This window comes from Taudactylus pleione, unplaced genomic scaffold, assembly GCF_031769625.1.
Source record: "Taudactylus pleione unplaced genomic scaffold, aTauple2 ptg000465l, whole genome shotgun sequence".
NCBI lineage: Eukaryota > Metazoa > Chordata > Amphibia > Anura > Myobatrachidae > Taudactylus > Taudactylus pleione.
Genome location: NW_028284867.1, coordinates 1,714,557 through 1,732,227, shown reverse-complemented (window position 1 = coordinate 1,732,227; position 17,671 = coordinate 1,714,557). Strand labels below are relative to the sequence as shown.

General features: G+C 44.8%; 1 protein-coding gene across 1 annotated transcript in view; it reads right to left on the bottom strand.

Moving 5' to 3' along the window:
• CREB3L2 (cAMP responsive element binding protein 3 like 2) overlaps nt 1-17,671 on the bottom strand; it is a 60,883-nt gene extending 43,212 nt beyond the window's left edge. Inside the window, exon 1 of the mRNA XM_088448803.1 lies at nt 17,093-17,671. Coding sequence (XP_088304929.1) covers nt 17,093-17,188 — 96 coding nt within the window. The 5' untranslated portion in view covers nt 17,189-17,671. The remainder of the gene's footprint in view (nt 1-17,092) is intronic.

The following is a 17,671-nucleotide window of genomic DNA, read 5'->3' as shown; positions in this document are numbered from 1 at the left end:
GGGGGCTGTCCCAAGGATGCTGAGTTGTTTCCCCACCTTTGCACCCCAAAATAGCGATTTTGCATTTTTTTTCTCCACTTATTCGTAGGCAAATCTTTTTCACCTATTACATTGCGTTTTCGCGTACGCGAAAAAAGTGTTTGCAATTGACAGAGATAAGTTTCCGCCTGACGAAAAGTCGCAATTGTCGATACTTTTTCGCGGATTCCGACTTTTTGCGGCTAATTGAATACGGGCCAAGTGAAAAAGACGCTCGGCGCAAGTTAAGTCGTACGGGACCTGGCAGGCCGAGAACGGCTGTTTGGCGTGACTGCGGCAGTACTGTATAAGGACACATCTGTAGGTGTCATTATTAGGCCTGTGACTAAACAAAAATGACCAAAATACATCTACTTTCACAGACACCTAGCCACCTAAAATAAGGTTTTATTTATTTCAATATGTAATAAAGAAATAATGGGATGAGGTATAATTAACTTATTTGCAAGGCGCCACAAAGTGTTCTCAGCGACGTACAGCGTAATCTAAAACACGTTATATCAATGGAAAATAAAAGCTACATAACGAATTTCTAATTAAATAAATTCACAGTTAACGATAAAAATAATCATCCTAATTTACATTACCCATTAGAACAGTTTTCTATTATGGCAAGCACAATGAAAATGCCAGACAGCTAATTATCCCACCAGGTATGGTAAAAGGTACAGTTTACTCGCCTCAGGGGGAACTGACATTTAGAATATCTGTCATTGGGATTTAATCCCATTCAGAGCGTGAGTGAGCCCATAATTAGGCAAGACATCACATGAAGGGAATGCAGGTGGAAAGCCGTACACACGGCCCCTGTAGCCTGGGAGATAGGGCTAATGGTAGATGCTTACAAGTGAACGATAAAAATAAAATTTAAGTTCTACAAAGACTGAAAAAGTGATATTGATTTAAAGCAGAGGTGGCTCTCGGTCTGGTAGGGAACTACTATTCTCAGAATGCCTTGCCACAATCAGCCTCTCTCAAGTGAAACCAAAAAAATGCTGCTTCTTTCTAGATCGCTGCACTACAACTCCCATCATTCACCAGCGGTCTTGAATCATTTCCAGCGTTTGCACTTCCTAATTAACACCTCAACTACCAAGTAAACATCATAATCTAGTATACGTTCCTGTTAATGGTGCTCTGTAACTTAGCTGTAAGTGGGTTAGCATGACGCAGCACTGCGAGGAGACAACTTTAATGGTCTTGTTAAATGGTAAACCGTGCGCGTTGCATGCCCAGAGGGAATCTTATTCCTCCCGGGTTCTGTTTTATTATTTTTACCTTCTGACAAAAGGAAGCTCCTGAGATGCATCAGCCGCCTGTGTCATCTCATAAAACAAAATCTCTTGCATGTATTTAAAAGGCCGTCTAAAATAACAGAGGAAGACGTCGGTTCCTGTGTATAATTACACCCAAGAACTGCTCCGTTTAATAGGGCTTTTGTAGGACTGACTTTGCAATGGGAGGATGGAATCACCTCATATAAGACTGGTCAGCACAAATACCCGGACTTTAATCTCACCATGTATTTATACCTCAATTTCCTTGTCTCTGTGTATGGCTCTCTGTGTCTCGCTGCTGTGTCTGTGTCCCCACTTGCCCCTGGCTGCACGTTACTGTGTCTCCACACTGCCTAATAGCAAATAAATATTCACATTTAAAAAGCCTTATTCAATAAATTCTGATATCAGGTTGCTATGGGATACAGCACCATATTGTTCTTTGTACTAGCTATGTGAACACTATGGGGTATGTTTACTAAAGTGCGGGTTTTTAGAAGTGAAGATGTTGCCCATAGCAGCCAATCAGATTCTAGCTATTATCTTCTAGAAGGTGCTAGATGAATGTTAAATAGAATCTGATTGGTTGCTATAGGCAACATCTTCACTTCTAAAAACCCACACTTTAGTAAATTTACCCCTATGTATACACAGTATATTTACACAAGTGAACTCAAGGGGAGATTTATCAAGCCTCGGAGACATAGGGCCCCCATTTATTAACGATGCATGCTTTCTTTATTCAACAAACGGCAGTAATCTAAGATTACTGCTGTTTGTCACTGAATCGCTCTCGCCATGCAGTGGTGAGAATCATGCGGTTCCCATTAGCAGCAATAGGGACCCAGCTAGCAGCAATAGGGACCCAGCGCTGCCTTGGCTTCCGCGAAGCCTTCCAGGCACTGCTGGGTCCCTGCTAGGTTAACGCGTGACGCACAGATAGACCGTCGCGCATGTGCATTACACAGAAGTCCGTCGCTGGCAGCGTTAGGTAGCCAGCAGCTGAGCAGGGGACCTTGCCGACGAGGAAGACTGGAGGACTTCGCTGGACCTCGCAGGAGGGGTAAGTATTGTTAAATACTAGTGGCATTTCCGTTCGTATCGCTGCTATACTAAACGAAAAATGCTGCTGGTATTAAGCTTCGTTGTTAAATAGGGCCCATAAAATAGAGACGTTGCCCGAAGCAACCGATCGCTGTCATTTTACAGACTTTAACAATTAGAAGCCGATTGGTTTCTTTGGGTAACTTCCACTTTCTTATCCTCCAAGAGCGGGATGCAATATGATGAAAAATGTGGTCAAACCGAATATACCGTTTTTTTGGAGGTTTGTCCGCATTCACTATATGCACCAAGCACCGGAAAGTGAAACTTGGACCCGATCGGCAACGCCAGAAGCCTATGGGTTTCTTTTCGGAAGACTTCCGAAGGGGATCGCTTAAATGAACATGTATACGGCATTACTAAAAACAGTTATGCATGTGATCATTGGCGGGATCCATCACAACTTGATGCATCCCGCGCCAAGGTTTTAGAAATCTCCCCTTAGTGCACGACTGACATCACTAGCATCTAGTGAAGGAATAGGCCACTAGGACATGTGACTATACAAACAAAATGGCTGCTACCACAGCATGTAGGTGCCAGATGCACGTTTCATAGCTCATTGTATATCTCCTGACAGAGAATTTTTCTTCAGTACGCAAATTTCCAAAACAACTGTTGAAATCCAGAAGTATGAACTCTGGGCCTGATTCAGACCCGCTCGCGAGCGCTGAGTGCTTGCAAGCGGGTCGATGGTGCCCTAGTGTGCATGCGCACGATGGAGGGAGATCCGTCGTGCGCATGCGTGAGACCCGAATAGCGACGGCCAAGCCGTCACTATGGGTCTCGCACCAAAGGGGGCGTGCTGTTGATGGTGAGTGACAGCATGCCCCCTTTGGTGGGCGTGTCGGGGGCGTTGCTGCCCACATGGAGGCGTTCCCATGGGAACGCCTACCGTCTGGGGCCGGCCCCACTGACATCACTAGTGATGTCAGTGGGAGTGCTTTTGGCTCTGATAGAGCCAAAAGCACTCCTGGGGTTGCGGCAGCGAGACCCTACCGCAGGGTTTCGTCGCAAGCCCGATGGTCGCGATGGTCTTGACCATCACGACCATCTTTTTGGCCGCTCGCATAAGCTGTGGGTGGTCACTAACACAGCTATGCGAGCGGCCAGGGGGCCGCTCCAAAAATAGGTAGGACGGCACTGATTCAGAACGAGCGCTCTTGTCAGAGCGTCCGGCTCTGAATCAGGCCCTCTGACCGGAAGTGAGGAACAGTTTGCTGAGGTGTCAGATTCTTCTTAACAAATCCGCAGGTTTAAAAGTTTCTGTGAAGTTAATAGAATTTACTCTCCAATTATACGGGATAAATCATATCTATATTCCATTTTGTGCAAAATACAATAAGCTTTCCTGGCACTGGGTAAAAGGGTATTTTGTTAACCAGTGAACCCAATATTCTGCAAGATTTAGAATAAACTTCTACACTGCAATGTGGCAACAAACGGTGCTATATACTTTGAAATAAAAGAGGTAACCAGACTTTGCCGTATGTGACAGGGCGTCAACAGATCGCTTTGTCCTTTAGAGACTTGGCAGTGCCATGGTGACCAGATGCCACCAGAAAAATGAGCCCACATCTGCTACCCATTACAGGCCAGCTCCCTCGTATAACTGTACATCTGTATTTGGTTTGGACTGTGTTCAGCAGCCAGCTACCCATCCTCCACCAAGGACCCTGTGTACGGATGGGACTGAAAAGCGTTTACTAGCAGAGAAACACAGATGTGGTTGGTAAACTGTCCTTCTGGGGTCAGCGGGAGGGAAAGGAGTAAACATTTAGATTCTATAGGACGATAAAGCTATGTTATACTGTAAGTCACTTTGGAAACATATATTTGGGATTTTTCCAAACAAAACAAGAGAACTCCCATATCGGAGAGTTATGCTGGCGACCCGCGACCCCCGCGCCTTACTCTGTTCAAAAATTAGTCATAGTAGTTGTTGCAAAAAAAATTGTGCAGGTCTGTATATAATTCAAAATGTTATTGCTCACTCATTTGTCTAATGAATTGCAACAGTCCCATCAAAATCAGGACTACTGGGACTTGTGAAAACTTCAGGTCACATGACTGTTCCATTTATAAACATCAAAGTGAAATTTGGCCTACAGCCAAGACGCATTTCATGTGCACCCCTGAATGACGTTGTACCAGCCTACTCTCCCCAGAATGTCCAGGAGGCTCCCGAATTTTGTGGAGTCCTCTCAGACTGCCTGCAGAGCAGATGCCGCTTCTCTTTCTTGGGAAGTGGGTGGTGGAGCCTTGATCATGCGAAATGCATGATACGAAATGCGTCTGAAAGCATGCATCTTGTGAAAGGAATGCATAAATAAAGGAACCTAAAAGCCTACCAATAGCAAAGAAAGCACACTCATCACCAACATACACTGTAGGCAGCCATTTTGTGGATCGAGTCGGCATTTGTTACAATGCAGCCTATCAATTCACTAGTAATCAATATCACCACATGCATTCACGTTTCAGTGTTTCCACAAGCTCACAGTGAAGAGCCAGACGAATTATGGCACAGTCTACAAAATGGCCGACTCCATCAATTCAATACCAACATGCTGGAGGAAATAAAACATGAATATGCAAACCAGAAAAAACACGTCATAGATTTGCACGAACAAAAGAAAACAAAATAAAAAAGAACTCACAATAGCTTCCTAAACGGGTCTCAATGGCACATTCTCTTTATAGAGAGGCTAGCTTCAGGAATTTTCATGCCATCTCAAGTCTATTAGTCATAGAGGTTGAATAGGGTTTACTTAGAAGACTATTTCTGTGTTTAGGCTAATCTTAGTAGGATGGCGTCACTGGCCTGATAGGAATAAAGAACAAATACATGCTCTTTAGACTCTAGCACAAAATACATCTAACAGGAGTCTACTAGGGTGAGAAACAACCAGCCATTCATATCCATGGTGTAAAATGGATGCCTACGCTTCAGTCATTATTGGTCGCCATTCTAGTTATGGGTTAAATGAAAAAGCACGTCTAAAGGATATAAAGGGGGATTCAGATATTTTAAAAACAAAAAGTATGTAAAGAGTTTTTTGGACTCTGTGAAATGAGAGTACTCCCACTGCAAAAATATTTCCACTAACAATTTGTGGTTGGTAAAGTCTACCGTGATTTTTGATCATTTAGCGGTGAGGCGGCAGGGATTCGCGGCTGCCAAATGATTTTGATTTCACCAGAGTAATAAATTTGGCAGCTCCCACTGGGAGAATATAAGATTCACAGTCAAGATGAAATTAAACATTTTAGAACGTGGCAAAGGCCTATTTATGCAGCTCCATAGCGAGCGATCAGCATGATGGAACAAAATGCATTTAGAACGTAGCACGTGTTTTCTACACGCTTTTATATCTTACCATCGTTCCGTGGCATGCACGACAGCGCACTATTAGTGCAGAGAGCAACAGAACTGCAAGCCATTGTAAGCCACACTCACATTTTCCAACTCTCAATGACCCTTTGTGGCCTGAATTACACTTTTAATGCTGAAACCCCAAGTGTGATGGTGCCAGCTCCCGCAGTACACTGGCCCTGCTGTTTGGGACAACACCAGTGTGCCCAGTAAGGAAACATAGACTATGGTGGTCTATTTACTAAGCAGTGTTAGGAGACAGAGTGAAAAGTGATAAGAAAGTGATAAGGTGCCAGCCAATCAGCTCCCAACTGTCATCACACAGGCTGTGTTTGAAAAATGACAGTTTGGAGCTGATTGGCTGGCACCTTATCACAGACTTATCGCTTTTCACTCTGTCTCCCTAACACTGCTTAGTAAATAGACCCCTGAGGAACTGGTAGCTTTCTGAGCGTCTCAAATATTTTTGGAATCATAACTCAGCATTACTTATCTGTTACTTTCTTGCAATGCGAATGAGCAACACCACACATCACAAACCTATGCCAATCTGTTGGTTTACAGCGGTAACATTGCAAGCTTTTTCCCAAGCAAAAATAGGACTGATAAGTGCCACAACGATCGGCCTAAATGCCGGCCCCAGTCGGGCAACACCACCCATATTTTATAGAGCCACACCCCTTTCCGAAAGTCCCATACCATTTAGGGTCTAAATCGTGACAGTCCCACAAAAATCAGGGGATGCGTGGTAACCGCAGGCAACTTAGGAACCAACCACACACCTGCATCTCGTAAGCAAGTGTAACCATTCCAATGGGGAACAAGCAGTTACATCAGTGCAGGCAGCCTGAGGATAGTCTGCTGGCACCGTGTAGTAGCATGTTACACAATTCATCCTACTACTGCAAGTGTAATTTCACTCTTGCATTGAATATACACGTATATATCATATGCTGAGTATTAATTACTGAGCGGAATCGTAACTGAAAAACTTGGTGTTAATTATATTAAGTACATTTAGTTATACTTAACTATGGGCCAGATTCATTACGGATCGCAACTGCGAATGCAATAGCGATGACGCACGCAGTTCAACTGCGATAGTATGCTAATCCACTGCGATCTCTATGCCGTCACAACACAACATAAGGCTGCCCACTTTACACGACACACATCCGTAATACTCAGCAAGACATCAAAACCATCGGTACAAGCGAGTACCATCGGAGCCTCACCAACACTTGCGCAAGCTCTGACCTTACTCAGGAATTGCTAACTTCATTGCACGCTATGAGGCCTCAGGCTGCACAGGGCATCGCAGTGGCTAATTTATGCACGCCCCTGCAACGGCGTTGAAACGCACTGGCACGCCTGCGTTTCACCGAACCACCATCATCTCTTTCAGCTCTTAGCAGGGGGTGGCCATGTAAGGAGGTTTTTTACCTGAGCAGACACAGTGTGAAAAACAACTTTGCAAACCTGATCCTGGATTGGATCATACGCAGAGACAGAACCAGTACCGGCAACTCAGCTGGCAGCAGTCTCAGCTTCAAACTGGATTGTATCAGTGGTGGCTTTGCTAGAATATCAGGCCTGTCACTTTTACCTGTAGGATCTCCATGGCTGGAAAAATATATAGACCATCAAGAGAATAAAGACCTCGAACGTTGGAAAGATTAAAAAAAAAGATAAATATATATATATATATATATATATATATATAAATACATATACATATACACATTGTGAACCCTGTTTTGACTGACAAAAAGAAATTTCGGCAAACAAAAATCTTTCCAGGAATATAAAGAGGGAGGCGTACACAACAACTAGCGAGTTTGTTTATTCAAGATAGAGAGGACTTGTCAGCATAAGTACACAATACTGCGCACAAGATCAGGTAGTAATTATGATAAACAAGAAATTCTTGATGAGACAGAGCCGTCGGACAACATTAAGGGAAGGCTCTAATCTTGGGAGAAAATATCTGAATGAGGTGTTATCAGTTATTAAGCTTTGCAAAGAAAAACCCATGATTATTAATAAATGAGGGAGAGGTAGGTAGCATTCCCCCCCCCCCCCCATTCCCAGATACAACTATCTGTTCTTGTAAAGTCAGTACGGAAATGCCTACCCCTAAAAAATAGACACATATGTATTCAAAATCTCAAATACCCATGAATCTGTTTTGGGTTTTTACAGTCAGTAAAAGAAAAAAAAAAATCTGTCTGATGTTAAAAGGCAAGAAAAAAAAGTATTTTCACTTCTGCTCCTTGAACACATGTAAAACTTAAACTGTAGGGATCACTAATCCCTACAAGAGAGAATAAAGCTGATTTCACCACTATGGAAGAACGAACCATTGCAGTAAAAAAGAAATGCATAGTAACCCTCGTCTATGTTGTTAGCTTGTAATGGCTGTAAATAAAACAAAACAGGAACGCACCCTTAAGTGTATGACAAGGCCCTAAAATTCAGATGGAGGGGTGCAATAAACACAGGACACAGCTGACTGTTGTCTGGAGCAGAGAAACAAGCTGGGACCATATTTTATTTTTTTTTACGCATTCCAGTTAAAATTAGGAGGAACCAAACAAACGAGAAGTCGGAGGTTCTCACCATGGGAAATAGGCAGAAATGGCCCGGCCCACCCTCTGAGTCAGGGGGAAGGATTCCGGCAAGGATAGGTCACTTTTTCCCAAAGTGGAAGGAATGACTGTGGAGTGCAAGAAAAAAATAACGCTTTTCAATGTAAAATCCTTCTGTCACAGACAGGAATATTAGTATTAATTATTACTGTCGTCCAATTGGGAGGCGCTGCTGTACCCAACAGTCAGGAGAAACTACGCATGATTGTAGAACGACTTTGAATCCTGCTGGAGAAAAGCGCTATATAAATACAATGTATTATTATTATAAAGTAGAGACACAATGCAGGAACATAGCGTAGGGAGTACTGCTCACAAGAGCTTACAATCTAATGGGAAAATTAAAGAGCAGAGGGCCTGATTCAGACCCGCTCGCAAGCGGGTCGACAGTGGGCCAATCCACTCGCTCCGGGGCTTGCAACATAACGGCGCGGCTGTCGATGTTGATCGACAGCTCGCCCCATTTTGTAGGCGGGGAGGGGGGGTGGCTGTATAAACGGAGGCGTTCCCGAAGGAACGCCTGCCGTTTGTGGGCGGTCCTACTGACATCACTCATGATGTCAGTAGTGGACTTCCTGCTCTATTACTTGGCATTGCGAGTGCCGAGACCCGCGACCATCGCCAGGCCGCACACACAAACTGTGGGTGGTCACCCACACCTGTGCAAGCGGCATGGAGGCCGCAATTTTTTTAAAAAGGACGCCCTGATTCAGAGCGAGCGCACGCAAATAGCATGCGCCTCTGAATCAGGCCCAGAAACCGTTCCCTGCAGGAAAAATTTAAAATAAATAATAATTGAAAAAAAAAAAAATCTGCAAATTCCTGACTCTCTCTTTGCCAGAGGGCCGAAATCCGACCATCCACTATCCCAGGTGTGGTAGAACAAGTACGGGACGTAAATTACCCAAAAGCCACAAAACTGGCCAAAGGTTTATAAAAGGTCTCAGCCCGAGGGTGTCTGTATATCTCTGTACAAGCTGCATAGAGGTGACAGCACAACACACAGTGCAGAACCAAGCTAAGACTCCCACCGCCCTGTAACTGGAAAGTCACATAAGGTGAGAGGGGGACGAGGAATTTGCTAATCCGATTCCCAGTGCAGCAATATTAGGCTGCAGAGCATGTGAATAATTATATACAAAATGCAAGTGCATAGCAATAGGCTTCATTATCTCCAATCTACACCTCTACTATGTGACTAAAGTAGAACGGTCACCTACACACCAAAGCGTTGTGTGGGCCCCACCAACATTCAGCCCATCAATTCACTAGAACCTAGAGACACCAGTCAGGCACTGGGCAATTTGCGATGTCACCAACTCCCAATGGAATAGTCGGCTGCATCATCTACTTACTATTGTAGGTAACGTGCAACCTCTGCAGGACATTGGGAGCGATAATGGCGGGATGGGAGCAAGATGGCTGACAAGCGTATAACCAGCAACGTGTAACTTTGCATGAGGCAACACAGTGGTTACTCCCTACATGCTACAGACTGTGGTCGGGATTCAGAGATGGACGGAATTGCGGAGCGGCACACAAGCGCCTGTGCAAATCCGTCCATCTCTGATGCAAATGCAGGAGGAGGCGTCAGACACTACCTTGCTGCATCTGCGACTGCAGCACTGCGACAGACGTCACAGGCTGGGATCAGCAACGCAACCATCGCGACCATCCTTTGCAAGCTGAAACGTCCCGCAGCCTGACCGGGCGCTGGTAACGTAAGAGGCCAGGAATCTGCGTCCACTGACGCAGACCATGGCGTCGTCCCTCACGGAAAACAGGGTTGACACCCCCCTCGTTTCCAGGAACGGCGACCAGGTACGCTCCCCAAACAATTGGAGGGTCTGCGAGCGAGATCGCAGAACGTTAGCATCGGAGTTGTACGTTCATCGTCGGATGAACGTACATCTATGAATCAGGCGCTGTTTGTGCAGCCTTTGTCACTTTATCATAATAAACGTTTATATTTGTGTTATCAGTAGTTGGGTAACAGTCTGGTCTAAAGACCCTTTGTCTGTCCTTCCTTCCCCCCACTGCATTCATTCTCTGCATTCAGCCCACACTGAGATATGTATTTAGCTGTGTTATTACAAGGCTCTTATTGCGCCTGGCACCAGCAGACATCCTTATAACACACTATTCTCTGTGGTTTTGCTTCATGTAAACTGTCATTAAGGAGGCAGTCTTAAAAATATGTATATATATTTTTAAAGCTGTTTTTTTTTCTACCATGTTGTGTCAGGATAATTAGAATTGCACGTAGCCTTGTTTGCTATGTGAATTCCCTCAAAATCTGGCTCTGGGTGGACTTGGATTCCTTCTATACCTTTTTATAGGGTATTTGGGCTCCTAAGGCCCTCCAGCTATTGTGGAGCTACAAGTCTCAGCATGCCCAGTCAGCACTCTGGGACTTGTAGTTCTTCAGCCTCAGGATATCGATGTACCTTGATACTTCATTCATAAGCAGAGAATTCAATAACAGGCAACTGGGGGGGGGGGTTTATTACCAACACGGCAAATGTAACACATAACAACCAATCAGCAATTAGCTTTGATAGATGGTGTGGAGGTCAGCCAGGGAAACGAGAAGTCCAATTGGTTGTTATGGGTTACTGCATATTTGGACTCTTTAATCCTCAGTAGGATTTCCAAATAGTCTGAACGGCCGATCCATGCAAATTTGATTAATTTATTAATAAGAGAGAAATTACCCACAGTCAATAATATATTATTACAGAAATATTTTCAGGCCTGCGATCCCTCTTAGCATAATTATAACACATCTCATGGGAACAAATTACTGCCAGGCACCATATAGACTACATACTAGGGATGCGCCACTGACCACCAGCTGCAGACAGAAGCAAGCCCCTATCATATTTCAAAAGGGTCTGCATCTTTGAAGATCAAAATAGCAGACAACAAAACTGAGGCCCACAAGCTGAAGTAACTCTGCAAACCTTTATTTTCACATTTACAATTGAAACCCTGTCATTAAAGTGAATATAGAAATCACCAGCTGCCCAACCAGTGGCACTCCAGTGAATGATGGGACTTGTAGTACACAAGTGACTTTAATATGTACCTCCCAAAAGTTCAGACTTTGTCCCAGAAAATTGGGTCTGTCCTGCCGCCTCTCCAGTCGGCATGTTAGAGAGGTGAATCGAAGGTGTGTGCTGCATATTAAGCCTATTTAGTTGAGATGTGTTGGGGGCAGAATGACCACACTAATTTATTTATTTATTTATTTATTTATTACCAGTTATTTATACAGCGCACACATATTCCGCAGCGCTTTACAGAGAGAGTATTTTGGCCATTGACATCAGTCCCTGCCCCAGTGGAGCTTACAATCTATATTCCCTACCACATGCGCACACACACGGGTTAATTTTTGTGGGGAACCAATTAACCTAGCAGTATATATGTACAAACTCCACACAGTTAGGGCCATGGTGGGAATTGAACCCATGACCTCATTGCTGTGAGGCAGAAACGCTAACCATTACACCGAGGAAACAGTGTGTATCAATCAATACTGCACAGTGTTAAGGATATTTGACGTCACGGACAATTTCTGTGCCCTGAATAATAGCTCTCGACTTGCCTGTATGTAGCCGGTCAATTCACTCCCCGAGACATTGATGGAGGGAGCCAGATCTGTGATGTGAATTAATTAAATTGACCATACAGCCAATCAAATCCCTGGCCCATAATCAGAGATTTAAATTTAAAGGCTGCACTGATGGATATATATTTAGATCTCAATTTTTTCCAAGAGTCTCCTTTTATCCCCACCCAAGATTTGTAACTCCAGATACTAATTTTAACTGAATTTACACTCCCAATAAATACAAATTAATAGCAATCTGGAATAGGTTCCTATAACCGCTTTACCTTACCGAGGACCTAAAATTAAGTATAGGGTAAGTTTCATGGCTTGACCAAATACACACACCACCTGACCGAACGTATGTGGACATGAACATCCATAGGTCCTTAATAACCATAACCATATGTATTAGTACGGCACTGAGACCATTTTGCTGCTATAGTACTCTTCCCTCTCCTGGGAAGGCTTTCTACTAGATTGTGGAACACGGTTGCCGAGGTTTGCACCCATTCAGCCTCAAGAGCATTAGTTAGGTCAGACACGTATGTTGGACGAGAAGACCTGGCACTCAGTCAGCGTTCCAAGTACTCACAAAGGTGTCCAACGGGGTTATGGTCTGGGCAGGTCAGCCATGTTCTGTCACACCAAATGCAGCAAGATATTTTTTAGATGAACCTTGCTTGGTGGACTGTCATGCTGTCACGGGAAAGGGCCTTCCCCAATTGCCATAGAGTTGGAAGCAGCCCATTTTACAGAACATCACTGTATGCTGTACTTGAACTAAAGGGCCCAGGTCAAACCACCAAACTTTACAGTTGGCAGCAAGCATTCAAACAGGAAGTGTTCTCCGGGGGGTCTGCCAAACCCAGATTCACCCATCAGACTGCCGGATGGCAAAGCATAACTCATCACTCCAGATAACGAGTCGCCACTGCTCCACAGTCCAATGGCGGTGTGATTTACACCACTCCAGGCCACGTTTAGGCATTGCGTATTTTGATCCGAGGCTTGTGGGCAGCTGCTTAGCCATGGAAACTCCATCTCTGAAGCGCCCAATGAACAGTACTTGTGCCGACATTACTACCAGAGGCAGTTTGGAAACTTCGTAGCGTTGCAGCCGAGGTCAAGTGTCTTTTATGTGCCAGTCCTGTTCTGTGAGCTTGTGGGGCTGACCGATTCATGGGTGAGCTGTGGTTGCTCCTAGTTGAGCCCACTTCCCAAGTACAGCACTTTCAGTACGCCCTATTCTATTGCTAAGGATGGACTATGGAGATTGTTTGGCTGCATTTTTGAGTTTAAGTGGCTATTAGCAATGGGTGAGGCTGTAATGGCCAAACACAATAACTAGGTGGGGCGACCAAATACTGTTGATCATGTAGTATATACTTAAATACACATTAATGGAAACCAATAGGTCAGACCCCCATTAAACATAATATGCAAAAGTCTTTCTCTAATGACATGCCCCTGTATACTGGGGTCTACCATTAGCGGCCCTGACACCATTTATATGGCCATAAACAAAAAAGGGACAGTCTGGACAAAGAGAATATTTAACAAATATTAGACAAGATCCTGTACAACCCCTGAAAGCTCATGCACTACCAGAAACCCGGGGGGTATATTAACTAAAGTGCGTGTTTTTAGAAGTGGAGATGTTGCCATAGCAACCAATCAGACTCTACTTATTTATCTAGCACCTTCTGAAAGATAATAGCTAGAATCTGGTTGCTATGGGCAATTTCATCACTTCTAAAAACCTGCACTTTAGTCAATATACCCCAGCAATGCTGGATCAACAAGTACACACTCTTACAGCATGCAATTACTGTACAATAATAATCAGAATATTGTATTACACATGTAGGATGCATGTTTAACCCACTTCTGAAGATCGGATTACAGGCCTCTCCTAAACAGTTCAGCGCAGACACAAACACGATTAAAAAAAAAAAAAAAAAAAAAGCGGATTTCTAAGAAGAATAGAATTTTGTTTTCTTTCCCTTAATACCTTAGTAAAGGTCCAGGGGGCACTGGTACAAGTCTGCTCTATCCCAGACGTCCTGAACTCGAGCCAGGAATTCCTCACCAGTGACTAGCCTGCATCTGCGAGGTGCATGGGCAGACAGGCCAAACACCCGCAGAGACAGGCACATACATGTGACCCCTGACACCAGGCAAATCATGTGTGTGCATGCAGAATTATCCTGCACATCATGCAGAGAGGACAATGAGGGAAACTGGTACACCGGTAACTACGCTACATATGCTGTAACTCACGGCAACCAGATTCTGCCATCCTAATAATACAGCTTATGGCATTCTATGCAGTTAACCGTACACCGGTTTTCATAAATATCCCCCATTATCAACCTTAAGGTGGGTACACATTAGACGATATGTCGTCCGATCCCGCATATCGGAGCGATATATCGGGTACATCGTCAGGTGTGTACCCATGATATGCGCGCTCCCCCGGGTCATTAGCGACATCGCCCTATTGCAGATTGGCCCCCTGTCGGAGCCGGCATCAGCAAGTGTATGCACTTGCCGCATGCCGAGTCCTGTCGCCAGCGACGTCGGGCGGGGTACACATTGGCTAATGTGTACCCAGCTTTAGGGGTTTATGTATCAAGCAGTGAAAAACATGGAGAAGTGGATCAGTGGAGAAGTTGCCCATAGCAACCAATCAATTATAGAATGTACTTGATAAATGCTACTTCAAAGGTGAATGGTTGTTATGGGCAACTTCTCCACTGCTTGATACATAAACCCCTTAGCCTAGAACAGGGATGGGGAACCTCAGGCCCGGGGGCCGTATAAGGCCCTCGGAATCATTTGGTCTGGCCCTCTGAGCTTTTTTCTGCTTGCCTCATCTGGCTATCAGGGTGCCTAGAATGGTGCCCTACAGCCAGAATCTATGCAGCGGTGATGCCTGGAGCGTCACACTGCTGCCCTTACAGCTCCCCGGAGCATCCTCCGCCGGGCATTGCTGTACTCACCGGCGATTGTGGCTCTGCCCCCCGTGTGACATCACATGGAGGGGGCGCAGCCTGTACCGGGCCCACGAATAATATTATATATATCAAAATGGCCCTCAGCAGAAAAAAAGGTTCCCCACCCCTGGTCTAGAATATCACAGAATGTGCAAAGTTTCGTATATATGGGGGGGACCAAAACTTGAATCAAGTCGGACCGGATCAGGGCACAGAATTAATCTATCACCCAAAACGCAGTCTTCGGGATATGCAAGCAATTAATGGGTAACATGAAATGCCATCATACATGGATACAGCACGTTCCCCCATCTCGTCCACATCATAAGCAAAAAATACAGACAATGGGTAAAGGTGGAGGTAACTCCAGTTATCTTGGTTCAGGCTACTGCTGCTGGGAAAAAAGTGGGAAAAGCAGAAAAAGAGTTAACTCTATAGTATGGATTAGCCATTGCATCACACTAATGTGGGTACCACTTGTGTCTAAACTCAAACGCCAAATAACTGGTGCATATAAACAACTACTGACTGGCGAGGCGTGCACACACGGTATAACAGGTATATAGCACCTGGAAACGTTCAGAAATGAAGTGCACAAACAAAAAGCACAAACGCACAGCGCTACCGAACGATGCTGATATTTGATATCACCGATGACAACAGTGCTGGGGGCCAGCCTCATACAGGCACAACATTAGACATACAACCAAAGATACACGGATGGCACGGTGGCCATACAGATGGACGAGCTATCACTAGCACATTCAGCGCACAGTATGGGGGGTATAGGCAGTGGTATATAAATAGAATATGTAAATAATATATACATGACAAAAGATAGACCACTACTGCTATTTAAACAACAGGGATTCAGTAGAAAGGTCAATGTTTCCACTCACTGGAGATAAATTGACCTTTTCGGTAAATCCTGTTTAGCAAACACTCCTCATCTCAGTACTGTGTTTGCACATCTGTTTCATGTATATACACTATTACTCCATAGGACACCAGCCCCCCCCTCCAACTTCCTCTGCACCCCTTCTCTATGGCTTGATGCAGAAAAACATTCTAGGGAAAGCCAACCGGGGACCAGCCACATTCTTAAATCCAATACAATCTTTCCAATCTAGTGTTTGGTCCCCGTCCCCCCACACACACACACACACACACACACACACAACAATGCAACATCTTCTACACCTGATAACAAGGACAGGAGACAAAGTAAACAAAGGCCCCCAGCACAACAACAGGACCCTCCACCTTGCTGTTACCCACCTCTGTCACTGTATAACAATAGATTACATTGGACACAAAAGCTGGCAACAAACTTACAAGAAACTTACTAAGTAAAAAAAAAAGAATAATAATAATAATAATAATAATAAAAAATAAAAAAGTTACATTTCCTGGGGGGCGAATAAAAATCTGTCACTCAAGTCAGTCTGAAGTGTTCAGATGTTTCATGTACATAACCCCCCCCCATATCCCTCACAGCTGTGCAAGAGATGCTGGCACCTATCCAGGTGCGGGGAGGGGGGGGGGCAGAACATCTGCCTTCATGGACTGGGGCGATGTATATGATGGGAGGAGAGTGAGATAAAGGAGTCCGTTTGCTCTTACAGGGTTATGCTGCTCCCGATGACCTGGAATGGTGACTTTAATCACAGAAAATAAGAACATTGCTGGGTGGCATTTGCAGAACAATGCAGGGGGGCAGCATGGAAGCATAAGTAATGCCAATATTGGGGTTAGACTGGTGCCAACATTGGGGTCAGGCTAGTGCCAACATTGGGGTCAGACTGGTACCAACACTGGGGTCAGGCTGGTGACAACATTGGGGTCAGACTGGTGCCAACATGAGAAACATTAAATGTCATAATAATAATAATAGGAGTGGAGGTTGGGGAAGAGTGTGACAATCCCATCACAACATAACTTTTTGTGTTGCTCTGCATTACCCCAAATGCAAACCTCAATAAACTTATAACAATAGCAATAATAATAATAATAATAATAATAATGTCATTTCTCACCGTATTATACAGCGAGTCGCTCTCCGCCGCCTCTGAGAGCTCACTCAGCTTACAGTCCCACTGCATGACAGTCTCTCCACTCTCCAGTACCTCCATGCTCTGCCAGCAATCACCCCACACAAGCTATGAATCTGGAATTATTTTTGGAAAACTTAAAAGATAATTCAATTATTTAGAAGGAATTATAAGTAAATGGGGCATTCAAGTCCTGCAGTTTGCAATGCAGAGTCTCAGCAGTAATGGGGAGAGAGCTCAGCTGGTCTCTGGGATTTAAAGGTCCTCTCTGTGCAGTATGTAAGGAGCCAGTCCTCTGTATAGTGCCCCTGTACAGCTGGCAGGGGTATGAGGGGCAGAAGTGAGGGCAGCTGTGATAAGGAAGGTCCCAGTGAGGGGCAGATGCCTGTGGGGTCCTGTGGGAGGTCAGGGTAATAACACTGGGAGCAGCAGTCAGAAATTCTCCCTTCTCAGTGTCCAGGATCAGACTGACAGCAGCCCAGAGCAGCCCAGGTCCCCCTCCTGCCTGCCAGACACGCCCTGACACAGCGACCGGCCAATCGTCTCCTGCTATTCCTCTTGCGT